General features: G+C 40.3%; 1 protein-coding gene across 7 annotated transcripts; it reads right to left on the bottom strand.

Moving 5' to 3' along the window:
* On the bottom strand, positions 1 to 6,077 carry LOC104107687 (nuclear transport factor 2-like). Of its 7 annotated transcripts, none has more exons than XM_009616550.4 (10): positions 5,898 to 6,077; positions 5,520 to 5,583; positions 5,285 to 5,422; positions 4,124 to 4,412; positions 3,817 to 4,052; positions 3,436 to 3,607; positions 3,204 to 3,328; positions 3,021 to 3,086; positions 1,064 to 1,130; positions 1 to 599 (listed from the first exon to the last, which is right to left on the bottom strand). In XM_009616550.4, exons 2-10 carry the CDS (start codon positions 5,568 to 5,570, stop codon positions 319 to 321), a joined length of 1,425 nt encoding a protein of 474 aa, XP_009614845.1. In that variant the 5' UTR covers positions 5,571 to 5,583; positions 5,898 to 6,077; the 3' UTR covers positions 1 to 318. The 7 variants fall into 7 exon arrangements, with proteins under 7 accessions (XP_009614845.1, XP_009614847.1, XP_009614846.1 ...); XM_009616552.4 differs by having other exon boundaries at positions 3,021 to 3,080; XM_009616551.4 differs by having other exon boundaries at positions 3,204 to 3,325.
* Positions 6,078 to 23,290: the final 17,213 nt, after the last annotated feature.

Raw genomic sequence — 23,290 nt, 5'->3', positions numbered from 1 at the left:
TCACGGTTAAAATAAATAAATTTCCACGATCACAAGTAAAAAGCCCCAAACAATAATCCAATACAAAAAGGCCCAGAAAAGACGGGATAATCTCTTCCTAGGGCTCAGATATGCTACACAAAGGAATCTTCTAAGAACTCCATTCCTATCTCACCTATGATTAACAAAAAAATAATTAACTAGAAAAATTAGCAAATAGAGCTCTTGGGAAAACATCATTGCTCCTGACAAAATTTCTTTCCACCTCAACAGTTAATCATTTAAAAGTCAGATTCAAATAATAAGACCAACTCTCATTTCGCTCTAAGCTACTACTATTCAAGCTGTAGCAGAATAGCGGGGTGCCATGTTTTTAGCTGTTCCATTAGGCACCCCACCACCACGATTCATTCGCCCACCTGTGTTGTCAGTTCGCCGATATCCATCGCCTCCGCGGTTTGATGACCCCCCACGACTGCCACCCCTGTTGTTGAACTCATTTCTTCCATTGAAATCATCTCGACCATAGCCCCTGCCACCTCCATAATTTCCTCGTCCTCTTCCACCATCGTTCCTGAATCCAGCACCCCTTCCAGATTGAAACCTACCTCTGGTGTTACCTGCAATAGAGATAAGACAATTAAATTCATTGTAAAAAGGTAATAATGTTGCTACACTTTCTAGGAGTGATTCGTGAAGTCCAAATTTTAGACATTTTCCTTCTTAAGATCCGTAATAAAGCAGGGGAGCCCAGCGGCCCCTACCCGCTGCTCCATTATCCGCTTCGATATCCATTTCCCCTTTATGTACATAAATGGATATCGCTTTATGTATAAATTAAAACCAAAACATCAACGGCCCCTCAAAAATGCCATTTCAGCTTCCTCTTTTCAAGAATGCTTTGCCATGAAAGCGGAAAAACAAGATAATACTCTCCTCAATCAGAAAGGACGCAGTAATTATAGAAACATGTCCTTTACTATACCCAACACAACACATGTCGAATATGCAATTATTTAAACTTTTCCTATTGGCTACGCATCTGTCATTCTAATCACTTCCAAAGGACAATCATTAAGCTTACCTCGAGAATTGGTAGACCTCTTCTCCTCGACCACAGCTTGCCACCCACCGATTAGAACTGGAGAAGCCTGAAGCAAAGGAAGCCCAAAAGAAAACTGAGTGGGGGCAAAGGAACAAATTGGATGAGGCATAACACAAGCAAGGAGTACTAGCATGCATACTAGCCTAAATGATAACCATACCAACATGACCCAAAGTGCATATTCAATAAAACCACCATCTGCCTCCGAGACCTACCACATGAAATCTTCCAAACCAGATTTAACAATTCTTGCCTCTAAAGTAATTTCCATTCCCTTGAACTGCACAATTTAAAGCTTCTACAGGGAACAACTTGGAATGCATAGTATAGCCACATGTCAAATATACTCTTGTACCTTACAATCTGTTTTTTCATCTAGTGGGGTTTACAACAACTCATGACAAATATCAAATGGGAAAGAAGAAATCTAGTTTCTAAATCTACAAACATGTCAACCTCTTTTAGAGATGACAAAAAGAAAAATAGTGCAACATAAATGCAGAGGAGATAGTTTTATATTTGCAGAACTGGCTGAGGTGACGATAAGAATTGTTAATTAAGGCCAAATGTGATAGACCCACAAGAGTGCAAGCCGCCACACTTCAATGGGTTGTGTGCAAGGAACATTTACTTAACTTGGACAATACCAAATTTTACCCAGAAACATGTAATGTAATCCAACAGAATTTTTACAGGTTAGACAAGGAGTAAACTTCATTAATAGGCAGCACAAATCAACTGATGCAAAAGTTTAGGTCAATTAGGAATACCTTAATAGCCCAAATTAAATTGTAAAGAATTACCCAAATAAACTTAAAAAGGGGCATTCTGGTACCCTAAGCTCCCACTATGCGGGGAGTCCGGGGAAGGGCCAGACCACAAGGGTCTATAGTACGCAGCCTTACCCAAATAAACCTAATTGGCATAAATTTCATTCCAGCTGCGTAATTAGTGAAAATATTACATGGCATTGAATTCCAGATCATTTGCGGCAAGATGACGAAATTATAATGATGGAGACAGTCAATTTGGGGTTAAAAAGAAAATACCCAACTTCAATATTTAATCAAGACCTTAAAAACAGTACTTCCTCAATCCAGTGCCATCAATTTGCTGATGCTGGATAATGAGGGAAAAGACTTACTTGGACAAACTAGTCCACCAAGCGAAATAACTGCCATTCCATTTTATTGTTCTTTTGTTTTGGGAGAGAGGAGAATGTTTTGAGACATATGTAGCAGCTCAATTGTATAACTACATATTAAAAAGACCCAGTTTTGATTTGTAAAGGCCGGGCTATGACCCATTGTTTAGCCCATCATAACCCAAACAAATTTCAGGAGGTGGGGTCACAACTTGTTCATTGACTCAAACCTATTTCAACTCCTCCAAAATCTGATCCAACACACTCATTTGACAGATCGTACAAGATTAACATTCAAACTACTTCAAATTCAACAACTTTTATTTGAGAAACCTTCCAGCATAAAGCAGTCAAAATCAGTATGAGCTTTCATAGAGCTACTATGCAACAATAAGTTAGAAAAGTTACCAAGTCATTATTACTAGAAACATCAAACAATATAATGTAAAACTAAAACAGACATTGAAACAAAATCAATTAATTAGTTCCACAAAAGCAGTTTAAAGTAAAGCCGAAACGACAAAAAGCTCAACTTCAAAGAAAAGAACAGCTCACAGCAATATGGTTACTCAACACTACTAATAAAAGTAAGGCATATGGGTGCTCACTGACTTCTTATGCATTTCCCAAAGTACTTGTACTTGATGAAAGAAATTTTAGCAACTACTCCTCTCATCCACTCCAACTTAAAAAACATGACATGCATGGGGGGGGTGGAGGAGTTCAACTGTTTTTCGCATCCTCTTCAACTTATAATACATGACATGCATGTGGGGGGTGAAGATGAGATACCTCGATTGCTTTTTGCACAGCACTCTCCACTTCAAATTCCACAAATCCAAAACAAAATCCCTGTTGCTGACTTAAATCAGTTTATTAATTAAAGAATTCGTAATTGCAAATGAGGAACTTATAGCAAAAGAATGCACATGCAGTTTTTTCTTTAATTAGCAGGAAAATAGCACAAACAGATACCCTGTTACTTCTGACTTGAATGCCTCCATTTTTGATAGGCCCAAACTTCTTGAACTCATCTCCAAGTAAGGCCACAGTCGCACTCATAGGCAAGCCTTTTATGTAGACTGAGTAGCCATCAGCTGCTGGAGGCAGTTTAATAAACACAAGAATGAGAAATCAACACAAATTATAGTGAAATATAATTTAAAATGCAACCAAAAAACTGGAAGCAAACTCTGCAGTTGCATACCTTCTCCTTCTGGGTCATTTATGTTATCAACACTATCTGAGCTGGAAACTGGGCCATCAGTTGCTGTTGTGGCTGGTTGATTCACTTGCTCAACCCTCTTTGCCATAGGCTTCCTAGGAGCAGGTGCTGGAGGAGGGGAGAAAGTAGCAGCGCTTTCCTTGAGATGCATGACCTGAAACAAATTGCAAATTGTCTAACTAAGAAAACTTCAATAGACCTTTTCCTTCCCCAAATCATCTTTGAAAACCAATAAGACTTAGCAAATGCTCTAGTCCGTCTTAACTATATAAATATAGAGGTACTAATATTGCAAATTAACCCCTTGTAAGCATACACTAAGAAGAATATGCTTTCAGTTATTTGTTGCCCATGGCCACTTACAATTGAAGCATATGACTTCTTAGGAACTTCCCCAGTTTTGGTGTCAGATTCAACTACCACTTCAGAGCCATCTTGGACTTCATCAACAACCTCAGACACAGGCACTTCCTCTTCAACAATAGGCACATCACCATTCTCAGGTGGGTTGTAAACTTCTCCCACATCAGCTTCCTCCGCTGGCGGTGTGCTTTGCTCAGGAATGTGATTCTCCTGTACTGGAGGTGGATCTGCAACAACTTCAAAACAAATACTTCGTCAGTTGCTAATTAGGGTATTGCCGAAAGAACCAATCATTTGTTTCAATTACTTTGCTGTGGCGTGACAGGAGCCTCAGCATCAGTTACTGGAACCTGGACTGCATCATGCTGACTGACATTCTCTACGTATCGAAACATATCATTCAAGACAAAGTACCCTCTATCTTGCGGTGCTAGGAAGAACGTTTGACAGAAATTTAAGATCAAGTTATCTTTCCCAGTTAAATATCCAGTCACAAGGACATGCACCCCGCCATTGAAGGATTCTTGGGCATCCACAGACTTAATCTCTGCTCTGAAGTCTCCATAGTTAAGTGAGAGTATCTTATCATTGATTGCCTGCGTTTGACATGAAATGACAGAACATGAGCAACTTCAGCAGTGATCATTCAAAAGAGAAAACAGCACAGATCAGCAGAAAGTAAAAAATCTATCTCCCTATTATACCTAAACATGAGCCTCTCAATGTTGACCAGTTTTAAATTCATTGAAAGGCAATTAGATCTTCTCCAAACCCAAAACCTGCATAACAAATTCAAGTATGCATCCACATCTCTACAGCTAATATTCTCCAAATCGTACGACTTTTTCGCTCTGTATTATTCTACAAAAACTAATGTACTTGATATAGAACATGCTCTCTCAACTAATACCATATTATTCTGATCTTTAACTTTTCAATATAAGTGCAAAGTCAAATTAAGGCATTTAGTTTGAAACAGAGGGATTAAAACCATTCTTTTCCTGAGCGATATGTGTATATTAATTAGATAAATGTGATTTTTACATGTGATCATCTAACACTAATTATGATTTAATACATTTCTTCGTAAAAAATGTGATCTTTAACTGCAGAAATAAAAATCAAAATTCGACAAAACTCGACTCCCTTGTTCCTCATCTAATCAATCAACTATCTCTCAATTCTTATAGAATTTTCCAAGCAGCCAATAAAAAATTAAGAAACCACAATCATAAAAAAGGGCAGCCCGGTGCACTAAGCTCCCGCTATGTGCGGGGTCCGGGGAAGGGCCGGACCACAAGGGTCTATTGTACGCAGCCTTACCCTGCATTTCTACAAGAGGCTGTTTCCACGGCTTAAACATGTGACCTCAAGGTCACATGGCAGCACAATCATAAAGGAACAAAATATTTAGGCACATTGCTCGCGAATTCCTAAAACTAAATAAATATTGGGGGAAGGCGCTTACTTGCATTGTGGTAGTGATGCCCATGGAGCCATCATCTTCGGGGCGTCCAAGCTTGCTTATATCCTGATAAAACCTAAATACAAGCCCAGGCGAATGGTGCAATATATGATAGTATTGCTGCACAAATGCATTAGCCACCTATATACAAACAAAAATAAACTCAAATGACTGTCTAACTAGACAAAGAAATACAGAACTGAGCTGAGAAAAATCGGGAACTAATATCAATACGCACAACTTGAGCAGAAACTGGTTGTGCTGCCGCTGCTGTTGCTACTGCCGCCATCCTCAATAAAGGCCTAAATACAAAATTAACCAGAAAAAATAATAAAAATAAAAGCTCAAAAAGTCAAAACCCTAGGCTCGTATTTTTTTATTCACATATCTATTAGTACATCACATATAGAGACGAATATAAACACGAAAAAACATGAAATGTATTAAATTAACCAAAAAAATAACAAAAAATGCTCAAAACCTTAGGCTCGTGATCATTTATTCACATATCTCACCACATCACATATAAAAACGAATATAAACACGTCAAAAAATGAACTTTATTAAATACAATGGAGGTCATGTACGGAAAAAGAGTAAGATTAATTTGATGTACCTGGATTTGTATTAGATCAGGGAAATGTGAGAGAGATTTGCTGGTATAATCTCTGAGCTTCTCTCTCTCCGCCTTTCTCTCTCTCTCTCTCTCTCTAAGAAGCTTTGAGTTCTAGGGTTTTGCTGTAGAGAGAGTGGTGGATCTCGAAGAGGCGCGAGTAGAGAGAGAAAAAGGGGAAAGGAGAGAGAAAGGTTCCACCGATGAATTTATACGGGAATTGTGGTGACTCGTGAGAGATAGATAATTAAACTTACTAAATTCTGTTTTTTTCCCTCAAACTTAGTAGTAAATAAATTCTGTTAATTAATCATGGTTTAGTTGCAACTTCCAGAATCTTCCTTTAATACTTCTCCTGTTCGCTTTCTATTTTTGTTTGTTGCTTCCATTTTACGCACATATTATGCTAATTTCAAATTTCAATAACACGATTTCATTATTTCCCTCGTAAAAGAATTACGTCACTCGATATGACATTTGTAGTTTTCATATTTTTGCAAATACTTCATTGTACTATGCTAGTTCTCATTTTTTTGGTCGGCCATAAGACATATTTTAGTTGACCTTAAGCTAACAGTGGAACCAAAATTTTAATCAAGTGAAATCAAAGTATATAAAAGTAAATATATACTATTAAATCAAAGAAAATCAAAATATATTATATATGGCTATAAAAATATTTTTTACCTATTTATATAGTGTATTTTTGGGTTTTTTAATCTCAGATTTTCTCGAATTTTTCGGGTTTTCGAGTTTTTTCGAATTTTTTCCCATAAAGTCTTCATAGCACAAAACGTAAAATTTGTGTTCCAAATATTTCTTTAATCCTAGTAAGACAGAACTATATAAAGTGTTTTTCAATAAAATAATATAAATATGAGATGAGTCATGACATTGTATTGAAATATTCAACAATAAAGATAATAAAATTGCATAAAAATATTATTAATAAGCCATAATGAAAAAATATATAAATTAAAATTACGACTAATAAGTACTATTATTTACATGACTAACCACTAAAAGAAATATTGTCGAGTTGGGTTGGTTTCGTTTTGACTTTTTTTAGTTAAAACCAAACCAAATCAAACCGAATCATAGTCGATTTTTTTTCTCGGTTTGACTCGAATTATCGGGTGGTGCAATTTATCGGTTTCATTTGTACACCCATAACCGTAGCTAATGTTATACCTAAGAATTAAATAAATCCAATGGCATATATAAGTCATGCATATGTTGATATACTGTGTATTATCTGTGTGAATAAATTTCTTCTTTTTTCCCTTGCCATTTTAAAGTTTTCTACAATTCCTTTGTTTCCAAGAAAACTATGCCTTGACAATTCCTTTTTACCATTAAGTGTAACATAATCAAGAAAATCGTACTTAGTAATAACCTGTTTGGCCAAACATCTCTAAATGCAAAAGCATTTTTTTTTTTCAAAAGAAGTTTTTTTTTTTTTTAAGTTGAAGTGTTTGACCAAGCTTTTAGAAGAAAAACAGTATTTTTTAGTAGAAGTAGAAAAAAATAGCTTCTCTCCAAAAACACTTTTGAAAAAAATATACTTAAAAGCAATTTTTAAAGTCTGCCCAAACACTAATTGCTGCTCGAAAATGCTTTTCAATTAATTAGCCAAATTGATTCTCACCAAAATTACTTTTGAGAAAAGCACATTTAAAAAAAAAAATTTAAAATAAGCTAATTTTTACGGCTTGGCCAAACAAGTTATAAATATATTATTATGCTTTAAATCGTAATTTACACTTAAATTACTTTGCTACTGACCACTCGATTTCTTTTTTATTTGCTTGTACAATAATACCTTTTGGGTATAGTCCTAGCTAACGGCGAGCAAATTGGTTCTCAGGTCAATTTCAGAAATTCAATTTTTGGAAATAAGCATGCCATTGACAAGATTGAGAATGAAAATATAGAAAATACATAGATTTTTATCTGTTTATAACCCTCCACTTGCAACTATTTGGTAGTAACTCAAGTCATATTTGTGTTATCAACTTTTATTTTACATTTCTCGTCAACCAAAATAATATCATAAATACTTAAATAATATCGTAAATACTTCCTAGCACTCAGCATATTTTACGCCAAACCAATTAGTACGAACAAATGTCTTCTTTACACATCAACTACTCCAAATCCAACCATGTTTAAGTAATGAACATTACATTCTTAACTTAAATATAAACTCGATGCGGAAAATATAACCGTAATTAATTTATACCGTTTATTGTAATCCTTTAAGGTTAGGGATAGAAGAGAGCATACAATAACAAAGTCACCACCAAAGGATGTGGTGCAGTGAATGAGATTGTTCTTCCCTTAACCAAAGGTCTCGACTCTCGAGTTCGACCCCTGGGTTTGAAAAAATCCTTGTTAGGAAGCGCTGCCCCGAATAAGGCCCTACCCGGCGCGAATTCGGATATAGTCGGACTCAAATAGGGGTGTATACGGTCGAAATAGGTTTCGGCCTTAGCACGTCCGATCGAGTTCGAACGATGATCTATCGAAGTAAAACCCCGAAGGTGGAACAAACTAACCTCGAACCCGGGGAGGCCAATCCGTGTCGAGTTCGATATCATCATCAAAGCTCGAATCGAAATCGAACCATGATGCAGAGTAGATCTATCATGCTGATAATCCAGAGACCAATCAACATTGACCTCGAATCAATTCGAGGGCTCGAGCCAGGATCGGGCTCGAACCAAGATCACGAGTTCTAGCCAAAATTAAGCTCAAACCAAAATCGAGGGTTCTAAGCAAGATCGAGCTCGCAGACAAAAGCCGTTGCAATCCCACTAGAGAGAATCTTGGCAGAAATCATGGAAAAACTGAGTTATCATGGGTCTCTTATTGAATATTTATTTTATTATGCTTAGAATCAAATCCCTCCACTATAAGAGGGCTTGGTTACCATTTATGTAAAACAAGTTTTTTTCTCAGGCTTACATTATAATAAAAGTGCTATATTTTTCTACAGTAAAGAATTGTTCTTTCAAATTTTTTAGATTGATTCTATTTGTTGAATCCTAAGATTCATTGTTCCTGATAACCTTATCTATTTTGCATTCTTCGTAATCTATATTTACATTTCTATTTATCCTTACATTTTGTCTTAAGTTACGCCACATATCCTCGGAACTGCGTATAAATTCAACTCTATCGATTTTCGGGTAAATAGTTTGGCGCTCACCGTGGGGCCGAGGATAACAGTGGTTATTTGATACAAATCTGAAAAAATACGCCATTGTGCTTTGCACTTATTTCCGAAAACATCTTGAATTTCGAATCAGCTACGAATAACCACCAATCAAATAGCTTCGCCGATCAATTACGAAGCCGGCCTTCAAGATGAAACCAACAACTTGGCACCCGGGGCCGGAAGGCCAATTAATGATGGCACCGAGGCTCGAATCGAAGTACCTGAAATTCAAGCCGAAATACCATTGGATGTCAATTCACAAATAGCTTTGGAGGCTAATCAGCGTTCCGAACCGGAAAGAAGCATTCAGGGCGGTACTCGGTCCGTAGCCCGAGACACCCAAAACGCGGAAAAAATCGGGGCCAGCTTATATATGATCTTCGAGATGCTATAAGCCCAACAAGTAGCGATAGCTCAGCTACAGAGACAAACTCGTGCACAAAGCAGGCCGGATTCCAATCCACTCTGAGAACTCACCCCCAGAACAGAGCCCGTCATAGTGAAATCTAACGAGCAAGAATCGGGGACTACTCCCGGAATTACTAAATTGCTCGAGGAACTCACAAAATGAGTCGAAGCCAACGACAAGAGAGTGGAAACGTACAATGCCAGGGTCGATCAAATCCTGGGGGCTCCACCAATGATAAAGGGGCTTGATTCGAAAAAATTCATACAAAAGCATTTTCCGTCGAGTGCGGCATCGAAGCCAATCCCCAAAAAATTCTGTATGCCCGAAATTCCTAAATATAACGGAACGACCGACCCTAACGAACATGTCACCTCTTACACATGTGCCATAAAAGGCAACGATTTGGAGGACGATGAGATCGAATCCGTGTTGTTGAAAAAGCTCGGGGAGACCCTCTTGAAGGGAGCGATGATCTGGTACCACAATTTACTGCCGAATTCCATCGATTCTTTTGCCATGTTAGCAGATTCGTTCGTAAAGGCGCATGCTGGTGCCATAAAGGTTGCAACAAGGAAATCAGACATCTTCAAAGTAAAGCAAAGGGAGAATGAAATGTGAGGGAATTCGTATCTCGGTTTCAAATGGAACGCATGGAATTACCCCTGGTCACGGATGATTGGGTCGTACAAGCTTTCACCCAAGGGTTGAACGAGCTAAGTTCGACATCATCACATCGGCTGAAACAAAATTTGATCGAGTATCTAGCGATAACTTGGGCAGATGTACACAACCGATACCAATCAAAAATTAGGGTCGAGGATGATCAGTTGGGAGCTCCGTACGGACCCGTTCATCAGAATAGGACAGTTACTAAAAACCAAAAGGAGACCGACAAAGAACAAAGGTCGAGCAGAGACCGATATCGACCGTACGTCGCAGATCGGGTGAACAACGGTTCACCATGCAATGCAGTTCGGAACAATCAAATGATTGATAGAGGACAAAATTCTCGGGGGCTTATGAGTAAGAGAGGCTTCGATAAATATGTTGATCCTATAGAAGCACCTCAATTATCAGAATATAACTTCAGCGTTGGTGCATCCGCTCTCGTATCAGCCATCGGACGCATTAAAGACACTAAATGGCCTCGACCCCTGCAGACCGATCCTGCCCGAAGAAATCCCAATCAGACGTGTGAATATCATGATACCCATGGCCACAGAACGAAAGATTGCAAGCAACTAAGAGAGGAAATAGCTCACTTATTTAACAAAGGGCACCTTCGGGAATTTCTGAGTGATAGGGCGAAGAACCATTTTAAAAGCAGGGATTTCAGCAAGCAAAACGAGCAAGAAGAACCGCAGCACGTCATCCATATGACCATCGGCGGCATCGATACCCCTCAGGGACCAGTGCTTAAACGCACTAAAACATCGATGGTGAGGGAAAAGCGATCTCGGACTCAAGATTACGCACCCATGTGGACTTTGTCCTTTGATGATTAAAATGCAGAGGGGGTCGCCCAACCTCATAACGACGCACTGGTAATATCCGTACTCATGAATAAAACTAAAATTAAGCGTGTGTTAATCGATCCAGGTAGCTCGCCCAACATCATTCGATTGAAGGTAGTAGAGCAGCTCGGCCTACATGATCAGATCGTACCCGCAACTCTGGTCCTAAACGGGTTCAATATGGCATGCGAAACCACCAAAGGTGAGATAATCCTACCAATAAACGTGGCCAGAACCATCCGAGAAACAAAGTTTCACGCGATCGAAGGCGATATGAGATATAACGCCCTTTTTCGGAAGGCCATGGATCCACAACATGAGAGCTGTGCCTTCGACCCTACACCATGCCCTCAAGTTCCCGACATCGGTAGGTGTCAAAACGGTGTACGGATAACAACCAGCTGCAAAGGAAATGTTCGCCGTCGACGAAGCTAAACCAATGTCCTCACATTCGTCGATAAACGAATTGGGCCCGAAAGGAGAACGGGACACCAAATAGCAATCACAGACATCAGCTCCAACCCAGCCAGACAACCATAAAATCAAAGAGGATAATGATCAAAGGGTCCCTCGATCTTTCGTGATTCCCGATGACTCCGACGCCACCAAATCAACAATCGAAGAGCTAGAACAAGTCACATTAATCGAGCACTAGCTCGAGCGAAAGGTATACTTGGGAACAGGGTTGAGCCTCGAACTCGGGAAGAAACTCGTCCAATTTCTTATCGATAACATCGATTGTTTTGCCTGGTCCCATTTAGATATAACACGGATTCCGCCGGACATAATGACGCATCGGCTAAGTTTGGACCCCAGGTTCAGATCGGTGAAGAAAAATAGAAGACCCCAGTCAGAGAGAAAGCACGCATTCATAAATGACGAGGTAACCAAGCTTCTCAAAGTAGGGTCCATTCAGGAGGTGAAATATCCCGAATGGCTAGCCAACGTAGTTGTAGTCCCTAAAAAGGGGAACAAACTTAGAATGTATGTGGACTATAAGGATTTGAACTAAGCATGCCCCAAAGATTCCTTTCCGCTGCCCAACATCGATCGCATAATCGATGCCACGGCCGTCCACGAGATCCTCACTTTTCTCGATGCCTATTCCGGGTATAATCAAATCCAGATGAACCCGAAGGACCAGGAAAAGACTTCATTTGTCACCAAATATGGAGCGTATTGTTATAATGTGATATCCTTTGGGCTAAAAAATGCAGGGGCTACTTACCAACGCCTAGTAAATAAAATGTTCGAAAAACAAATAGGAAAATCAATGGAAGTTTATATTGATGACATGTTAGTTAAGTCCTTGCGCGCAGAGGACCATTTGACTCATTTGCAGAAAACGTTTGAGATTTTAAGGAAATACAACATGAAGCTCAACCCCGAGAAATGTGCTTTCGGGGTCGGGTCGGGCAAGTTTCTCGGCTTCATGGTGTCACATCGGGGAATAGAGATTAACCCCGATAAAATCAAGGCCATCAAAGACATCGTCATTGTGGACACCGTGAAGGCCGTACAAAGGCTAACGGGTCGGATTGCAGCCGTAAGTCGGTTCGTCTCAAGATCATCTGACCGAAGTCACAAATTTTTCTCTCTACTCAAAAAGAAGAACGATTTTGCTTGGACCCCGGAGTGCCAACAATCATTAGAGGAACTAAAGCGATATCTATCAAGCCCACCACTACTTCACACTCCAAAAACAGATAAAAAACTTTGTTTGTACTTGGCAGTATCGGAAGTCGCCGTAAGCGGTGTCCTAGTTCGAGAAGAGCAAGGTATGCAATTCCCCATTTATTATACGAGTCGAACCTTAGGAGAAGCGGAAACTAGATATCCGCTCCTAGAAAATTTGGCACTTGCATTGATAATCTCCTCAAGAAAGTTAAGGCCGTACTTTCAATTTCATCCTATATGTGTGTTAACCACTTACACACTTCGTAATATTTTGCACAAACCTGAATTATCAGGCCGACTGGCCAAATGGGCCATCGAACTCAGTGGGTACGATATCGAATATCAACCCCACACGACCATCAAGTCTCAAATTTTAGCAGACTTCATGGCCGATTTCACGCCAACCCTCGCACCCGAAGTCGAAAAAGAACTATTGAAATCAGGTACATCATCGGGTGTATGGATCCTTTTTTCGGATGGGGCTTCGAACGTAAAGGGGTCCGGGCTGGGTATAGTTTTGAAACCGCCCACGGGTGGCATTATTAGACAATCTATTAAAACTATTAGATTGACTAACAACGAGGCCGAGTATGAAGCCATGATTGCAGGTCTCGAGCTAGCTAGAAAATTGGGAGCAGAAGTCATTGAAGCCAATTGCGACTCCTTGCTGGTGGTGAGTCAAGTAAACAAAAACTTCGAAGTTCGAGAAGGTAGAATGCAAAGGTATTTAGATAAACCGCTTGTCACTTTGCACCATTTCAAACAATGGACTTTACGGCATGTACCACGAGAACAGAATAATGAGGCCGATGCGTTTGCGAACTTGGGGTCGTCGGTCGAGGTAGATGATTCGGGCTCGGGGAATGTTGTTCAACTTTCGAGATCGGTAATCGAAGAAGGTCACGCCAAAATAAATTCTACAAGCTTAACCTGGGATTGGAGAAACAAATATATTGAATACTTGAACAGCGAAAAACTCCCATCGGACCCTAAAAATTCCAAAACCCTACGGACTAAAGCTGCTCGATTCACGTTGGCTTCAGATGGAACGATGTACCGAAGAACGTTCGATGAACCATTGGCAGTATGCTTGGGTCCAAGAGATACCAATTATATCCTACGGGAAGTGCATGAGGGTAGTGCGGGAATCACTCTGGAGCCGATACATTAGTTCGAAAAATAATCAGAGCAGGGTATTATTGGATCGATATGGGCAAAGATGCGAAGGAATTTGTTCGTAAATGTGACAAATGCCAAAGGTTCGCACCGATGATCCACCAACCCGGAGAGCAACTCCACTCAGTCCTATCCCCTTGGCCATTCATGAAATGGGGAATGGATATCGTCGACCCTCTGCCATCAACCCCAGGTAAAGACAAATTCATTTTATTTATGACTGACTATTTTTCTAAATGGGTTGAAGCGCATGCGTTCGAGAAAATAAGAGAGAAAGAAGTTATAGACTTTATTTGGGATCATATCATATGCCGATTCGGGATACCCGCCGAAATAGCATGTGACAATGGAAAATAATTCGTTTGCAGTAAAGTAACAAGATTCCTCGAAGACCACAAGATAATGAGGATACTATCGACGCCATACCACCCCAGTGGGAATGGGCAGGCCGAATCAACGAACAAAACTGTCATTCAAAACTTAAAGAAGAGGTTAATCCTGCCCGAAGTCCTTTGGGCATATCGGACAACATCAAAAACCAGTACGGGGACGACCCCATTATCCTTAGTATATGGGTCCGAAGCATTGATACCATTCGAAGTTGGTAAACCCAGTGCCAGATTTCGATTCGCGATGGAAGAATCAAATAACGAGGCTATGAATACCAGCCTCGAACTATCGGCCGAAAGACGAGAAGCTGCTCTCGTCCAATTGGCCGCCCAAAAGCAACGAATCGAAAGATATTATAATCGAAGAACCAAGCTCCGCCATTTCAAGCCTGTGGACTTAGTGTTAAGAAAAATTACCATCAATACCCGAATTCCGAACGAAGGGAAACTAGGACCGAATTGGGAAGGACCATATCAGGTGCTCGAGAACATCGGAAAGGGATCGTACATGCTCGGCATTATAAACGGCAAACAGCTATCAAGCAGCTGGAATGTATCACATCTAAAACGGTACTACTACTAAGGTACAACCTTTCCATATTATTTTATATTTCAAAACTGACCCCTGCAGAAGTCCGAACAAGGGCTAAGATGGATCTCTCGCTTGAAAGCACGCGTTGCACTCTTTTTCCCTTAGACCGATTTTATCCCAAATGAGTTTTTCGGCAAGGTTTTTTGTCACGCCCCAAACCTGAAGAGGCGTGGCCGGCACCCGGTACCATACTCGGCCCGAGCGTACCACTCTGTAACTGTGAGCTCTAGAGGAGTAACCCTCAACCTAGGCCGATGAGGCCATATTCTGAATCATCTGAAAAATATCATCTCTCTCGTCTGAGGGGTAAACATACCCAAAAACTCATATATATATATATATATATATATATATATATATATATATATATATATATATATATATATAATTATGTAGGCTGACGAGGCCGCCATGAACATCTACTGATATACAAATTATACAAGACTTGTCTACAAGCCTCTAGAGATAGCTGAACTGTATCATGGTCGGGACAGGGCCTCGACATACCCATCAAACTTGTATATATAAAACGGACTCCAAGATCTAGACCTGGTAACTCCGGGGAAGTGGAGCTTACCAACCAAGCTGATATTTGGCTCTGTCTACTAGGAAGATCTATCCATCTGTCTATTAGGACCAGCAGGCATGAAATGCAGCGTCCCCAGCAAAGGGACGTTAGTACAAAATAATGTACTGAGTATGTAAGGCAACATAATAACTGAAAGGTGAAACTGAACTGATGATATAATAACTGAATGTAACTGGGAGTCAAAAATAATCTGAAGATATGCTTACCTACTGGTATTGACTCAACTCTCTCCATATAGTATGTAAAATAGTCGTCCGACCCTATAAGGCTCGGTATGTGTAACTGCCCTGCCGTAGTAGGCTCGCTCATAGGCGCTCGGCCATACTAGGCTCTGTATCTCGGCCATCATGGGCTTGCTCATAGGCGCTCGGCCACAGTAGGCTCGGTATATAACTTACCATCTGATCAGAGATTGCCCAATAGGGGCCTGCCCACCGATTATAGCTCGATGGTGGTGAAAATACTGTAATACTGTATATTTATAGACCCTCTGCTCTCTTGACTGGAAGAAGACAATACTCTATATATATATATATACTCTCTGCTCTGTTGGCTGAAAGAAGACGATACTAAACTGAATATGAAGTCCCGATAAGGGAGAATACTGTAATTTCTGAGATACAAACTTCTCTTTATGCCTCGTTATCAAACTCATGTAGTTACGGGTTCATCCAAATTGAAGAAAGGTTTAGCCTTAACATACCTTATCACAATCTTTCCAATCACCAACTTGAACTCGCCTCTTCTCACCTTAATCTACAACAACGATAATAATACTATCATTAAGTTACGAAAGGTACAACTAACACACAACGAACGACAAGCTTATTTTGTATTAAAACAGAAAACATCTCCCCTATAATCCTTACTTCCTCCAAATTCAAGATAACACCAACAACACCAAAAACAACAATAAAACATATATACATTATTTTCCAGCCTTGTGTACACCACACAATACTACAAAATAGCCCAACACACTCCAATCTCTTCATACACAAAACGACCACCATAGTAGTGTCAACAACCCGAAAATGTTATGACGAACGACCAGCCCAACATCCTGTATTTATGTGGTGTTTCTTCACACCCTTACTCCTCCAAAACTCCACAAAACAGTAGTAAAACATGCAGCCCAACAGCACCACAAAACAGTCCACTACAAGTGAATAACTCGAACTCACGGCTTTCGATCACCGTCCCGTTAGTTCTTACAAATATAGAACGACTTACTATGCATCTACAGTAGAAAAAAAGTGGATAAAAGAGAGCAGTAAACTTACCTTATTTGTTGGATAACTCGGCTCCTATCTTGGTTCTTCAAACTCTAGTCTTTACCTCCAATTACAACTTGAAAGGGAGAGAAAATAAATTGGGGTTTGTGGGAAATTTGTGGAGGAATTTTGCAGAGATTAAGTCTGATTATTTTTCCCTATTATAAGCCTAATATATGAAGGGGATAATCCTTTAAAAAGGTCTCTTTGAACGACCCGAACAAGCCCATTTTTGGACGACCCGAACATACCCAATTTTGGATTCTCGTTTAAGCAAGTAGGTGACAGTCTGCGCAGTCTCGCAAAAATGCCCATATCTCTCTACTTCGATATCGTATTGACAAACGGTTTAATGTGTTGGAAAATAGACTCATAGAGATTTAATTTGATGGGCGGAACACCCCATAACTCTACGTATATTGGGAGAAAATGGCAGTTACATTTGACCCAAAGTTTCAGTAAAACTTATGAACGTAACTTGTGATGACTTTCATCGACTTTTGTTCCACTACTCGCTTGACTTCAAAACATAACACATAACATCATACGAATAACATAACTCATAACATAACCTCCTTATCATGTTAAACACCCTAGTCTTACTCCAAAAGTACATGCTATAACATTCCCAATTTGTCGATTTTCGATGAAACATTATGTTTTTCAATTCCTTTAGCTTTTGAACCTTCCAACCATCTTTGTACTTGTTGTTCATGATCTTCAATATTTGTAACCTCCGAGGTAACATGATTAACTTACTTTGTAAATTTTTCAATATGATTTCATTTCTGAGCTTACATTAATTGACTTGCGACATACTCGTACGTACGAAAATATGGGTTGTAACATTTTTAATGAGGCAACCATTGATCGTGCAGCATTTACAACAATATCCGAGGCCTCGCAAGAAAGTTATTTCACAACAACAGGGTTCCAATAGGAAAAGTTATAAGAGCCAAATGGTCGAAGCGAACCATGCTCATATAGATTGGCCTGAGCCCGGGCGTGTAATAACGTACGAAGAAAGTTCTCTTCTTTATCGGCATCTTATATCCAAGGAAAATTCCTCTATTTTGAGATTTATTATGCAATCAGAATTAAGATAAACTCGACCGCTAAGCCTACGGGCTACTTTTATTTCAAGTTCGAGCAAACACTCACTCGACCCTTACGCCTACGGGCTACATTACTTCGAGTTCGAATCATTCACTCGACTAAGCCTACGGGCTACTTTTATTTCGAGTTCGAACAAATGCTCACTCGACCATTACGCCTACAGGCTACATTACTTCGAGTTCAGGATCATTCACTCGACTAAGCCTACAAGCTACTTTTATTTCGAGTTCGAGCAAACGCTCACTCGACCATTACGCCTACGGGCTACATTACTTCGAGTTCAGATCATTCACTCGACTAAGCCTACAGGCTATATCACTTCGAGTTCGAATCACTCACTCGACTAATAGACTACGAGCTATATTACTTCAAGTTTGAGCAATCACTCACTCGACTACTAAGCCTACGGGCTACCTTATTTCGAGTTTGAGCAAGCACTCACTCGGTTATAAAGGCTACAAGGTCCAAATACGATCAAATTTCCTAAAGCCTTATGAAAATCTTCATAAGGCATGAATGAAACAAAATCTTCACGAGGCAGAGAATAAAACATAGGGAAGTCGGGAAAAGAAAAGATCTTTATATATATACAAAAATGTTTACAATGTCCGAACAGGACCCAACACAAAAAACCAAAATGAAAGCTAAGGGCTAAGTTTCTTGGTTATCTACGGGGGCAGTCTCTTCTCCGTCGGATCAGGAGCGGTCTCTTCTTTATCAGGCTCCCCCCCGTTTTCGGATCTGCTCTTGCTCCCATCGTCATCGTCATCGCCATAAAAAACCAGAGCTTCAGCATCGACTTCGAGTTCTTTGGCCTTTTTTATCTCTTCAGCGAGATCGAAACCACGAGCATGGATCTCCTCGAGAGTTTCCCTTTTGGATCGGCACTTAGCAAGTTCGGCGACCCAATCGAATATCGGCGGACTCGGGTGCCTCTCTTGCCTGGACTTGGGCAGCTTCAGCACCGGCCCGATAGACGGCCACGAGCGCATCCGCATCGGCCTTTGCCTTTTCGGCATCGGATTCGGCCTTGGCAAGTACAGAGGCCAACCGAGCTTCAAGCTCCTCAATTCTTCTTGCTTGAACCAAGCCTTTTTCCTTCATTTTCTGAAGTTGGGTTTCAGACGATGATAACTGGGCTCGAGCAGTCTCTTTTTCTGCAGCAACGCGGTCCATACATTCTTTCCACCACAAAGACTCCGTTCTTATCACGTCGACCTCCTCACGAAGCTTCCCGATCATCTCGATTTTTTGCTGCAGCTGCGAGACCGAAATGTTAGCTATCGTTCCGGTATCAAGCCCATAGGCTTTCAAAAGCATTATTATCTGCTTAGACAAATCGGTCTGATCTCGATAAGCCTTGGCCAGCTCAGCTCGGAGGTCTTTTATTTCCTCTTCTCTCTACCTTAAGGAAAGTCTAAGGGAGTTCCTCTCGTCAGTAGCCCGTTGTAGGTCGGCCTCGAATCGATGCAGCTCATTCTGGGATCGAGAACATTGTTCTCGATGAACTGTCACTGCCTACAAAGAAACAAGAAGCGAAGTTAACGAAAAATGAACATAAAGATAGTACCGACAAAATAATTTTAAAAGCTCACCTGATTCAAAGCCTGCCGCAATCCGTGAAAAAGATTCGATTCATCACTAGCACCGGCAACGTCCTCAATGCTGGTAAATAGGTCACGAAAGGGATCTTCTTCATCGAGAGGCATGTCTAGATCGAGGGCTCCATAGCTTGAGCTTCCCGAATCACCCTTGCGGAAAAAGCGAGAAAGGTAGGCGAATCCTCGACTGCTGCTGCCCCAAATGAATCGCCTGGAGCGTTCTCCTCGGTTCGAAGGGGTTCGAGGGCCTCTTCGGTCATATCCCCTGCCGGTCGACTCCGATTAGATGCGTCTTCGATATCCGATAGTTCGGGGACTCTACCCGAATCCTTCTCCGGTATATCTTCAGTTCGAGGCGTAGCCTCATGGAGCATCATCAATCAAGCCGGCGATGAGGCATCGGTGGTTCTCTTCATTCGGACTGCCAGCGCGGACTCTTCTTCCTCTTCTTCTTCTTCTTCTTCTTCTTCTTCTTCTTCTTCTTCTTCTTCTTCTTCTTCTTCTTCTTCTTTCTCCTCCTCCTCCTCCTCCTCTTCTTCTTCTTCTTAGACGCAGAACGGATTCCACGGTCAAAGGAATGACATTCTTATTCGGCTTACGAGCCATCCTCTTATTCGGTTTTGGATCTTCGGGAACCGAGGCTCTTTTCCTTTTATTTTCCTTCGCCGGCTTTGGGACAGAGGCCGAAATTTCATCCTCATTGGACAAGGGCCTCAAAACCGCGTCTTTACCCAAACCTGCATATGGAAAACCTTAATAAAATATTTTGAAAACCACCTCGTTCGGATCATCAAAGAGTCCGAGAAATGATCTTACCGTAATTTTTGGCCTCCCACCGACCCTTTGACAAATCACGCCATGAGCGTTCGGCGTATGTGGAGGTCGAAACAAGGGCTCGTACCCAGTTCTTGAGATTGGGAACTGCTCCGGGCATCTAGGGAACCGCTACATCACAAAAAGAGGAGTGTCGATGAGAGAGTAAATTAAAGAACAAAGTAGAAGTAACAGCAAGATCACACTTATGTTTCATATTCCACTCTTCGGGAAAGGGCATCTTTTCAGTCGGAATAAGGTCCGAAGTCCTTACTCGAACGAACCTGCCCATCCAACCCCGGTCCATGTCCTCGTCAATACTCGAGAACAGAGCCTTGGTAGCCCGACGCTGAAGTTTTATTAACCCTCCTCGTAAAAGTCAATGACGGTACAATCGGATAAGATCGTCGAGGGTGAACGGCATCCCCTCGATTTTGCTCACAAAATATCGGATCAGGATAACGATCCGCCACAAAGAAGGATGGACCTAGCCTAGGGTTATCTGGTATTGTCGACAGAAGTTAATAATAACGGAATCGAGGGGACCTAAAGTGAAAGGGTAAGTATATACATTCAAAAACCCTTTCACATAAGAAGTGATATCTTCGTTAGGGGTAGCAATTATTATTTCTTTTTCACCCCAATTGCAATCCTTCTTTAGCTGTTCGAGGTGCTTCTCGGTTATCGAACACATGTACCTCGATACCGGCTCATACCGGCCAGGGACCGATGAACCTTTATCGACCTTAAAATCTGAAGTAAGGACACACGCCCGGGGAACACACTCCTCAGGCCGTGGTTCTGCCGGTGTCTCATCGACGGCACACTGTGAAGATGAAGCCTTCTCTTTCTGAGGAATGGTTTGCGATGTTTTCGCCATTTTCGAATTCAAAGGTGAGGAATAGAAGAAAGTGACAAAGATTTGGTAGAACTGAAGAGGGGCTTTTGCAGAAAGAAATCACAGATTTACTGGTAAGTTGGAGAGTACGAAGAAGAACTTGAGAAATTTGGAAGATAGAAGATGTAAAAGTGGTAAAAGATAAAAGAAATGGTTATTTATAGGTTCAAGCGATGGCGGTTCAGTATCAGCAGTGGCCGACCACCGCCTGGCATACATTAAATGCCTTGAAAGACTAAACTGACGGGACAACTACTAGATGCGTCATGGTCGAACCCGATGAAAATAACAGGTTATAATCCGATCGAACTGTTAAAAAATCATATCGTTTCTCGCCACATTCTTTCTGAGAAATGAGGGAACTATATGTATACGGTCGAAATAGGTTTCAGCCTTAGCACGTCCGATCGAGTTCGAACGATAATCTATCGAAGTAAAACCCCGAAGGTGGAACAAACTAACCTCGAACCCGGGGAGGCCAATCCGTGTCGAGTTCGATATCATCATCAAGCTCGAATCGAAATCGAACCATGATGCAGAGTAGATCTATTATGCTGATAATCCAGAGACCAATCAACATTGACCTCGAATCAATTCGAGGGCTCGAGCCAGGATCGGGCTCGAACCAAGATCACGAGTTCGAGCCAAAATCAAGCTCAAACCAAAATCGAGGGTTCTAAGCAAGATCGAGCTCGCAGACAAAAGCCGTTGCAATCCCACTAGAGAGAATCTTGGCAGAAATCATGGAAAAACTGACTTATCATGGGTCTCCCACTGAATGTTTATTTTATTATGCTTAGAGCCAAATCCCTCCACTATAAAAGGGCTTGGTTACCATTTATGTAAAACAAATTTTTTTTCAGGCTTATATTGTAATAAAAGTGCTATATTTTTCTACAGTAAAGAATCGCTCTTTCAGATTTCTTAGATTGATTCTATTTGTTGAATTCTAAGATTCATTGTTCTGATAACCTTATCTATTTTGCATTCTTCGCAATCTATATTTACATTTCTATTTATCCTTACATTTTGTGTTAAGTTACGTCACAATTTCTCAGAACTGCGTATAAATTCAACTCTATTCATTTTTCGAGTAAATAAGGGGTACCGAACATGGGGTGTGGGATAAAAAAAAAGTCGGTCACGTGATGAACACCATAGCCCATACAACAAGTGGTACCAATGAGAACATTGGTATCTGGTGCTGATTATAGGGAACTAGCCATATACAGATTCTACCAATGAAATTATGAGAATATTACTTTCTGTTGATAAAAGTGTTTGTTTTTTGGCACGAATCTGGAAAAGGAAGTTCCTTACGTCGAAGACAATGACTAGTGACTAGTAACAAACACAGTATATGTTAGAAAAGTAATAAATTGTACTAGAAAAAATTTACGTAATTTGATAATTTTGCTTACTTGCGATCACGTAAAAAATAACTCTTAATTAATTGGAAAGAGAAAGAAGAAGTTAAGGGATAATTTACAAATGAAAAATACATACCCTTTTATAGGTATTTGAATACCCGGTCGAGATAAGCGCTTACATCATAGAAATGTCGATGTAAGCGCTTACATCTTTTTGATTTTTTTTTCTTTTGTTTTGTTCACTTTTCTTTCTTTCACATACAACAACATATTTGATGCTACCCGTATATTCCGAAGTTTGTTTGTGTCGCCATTTTGAAGAGATACTTCAAAGTCCAACAAAAAAGAAGGTTCACACAATTCTTTTTCCAAGCCTCAGACCGAGCAAAATTTTTACACTTTAACAACCCCCAAGAGAATACTATGTAGGAAGATCTTGCTCCGCCTTACGAAGGTGGAGAAAGGTTTCACTCAACTCAAGCGAGCCAAAGAAACATAACTACGGCTCAAGCCAAGCAAGTATGGATATTCAGGTCTATGTCGCTTCATATAAATCCGTTTCGACTTATAGCCGGTTTGATCAAGCTGTAAAAATACAGCTTATCCGCTTATTCTTATTTTTAGATTTTTTTTTTCAAAAGTGTTTTTCTTAAAAGTAATTTTGATAAAAATTAATTTATATTTGACTAATTAATTTAGTGAAAATTAATTTATATTTGACTAATTAATTTAAAAAACACTTCTGAGCAGCAATTAGT

Source organism: Nicotiana tomentosiformis, chromosome 6 (genome assembly GCF_000390325.3).
Source record: "Nicotiana tomentosiformis chromosome 6, ASM39032v3, whole genome shotgun sequence".
Lineage (NCBI taxonomy): Eukaryota > Viridiplantae > Streptophyta > Magnoliopsida > Solanales > Solanaceae > Nicotiana > Nicotiana tomentosiformis.
Note: the sequence above shows the minus strand (reverse complement) of the source record. Positions and strands in the feature narration are given on the sequence as shown.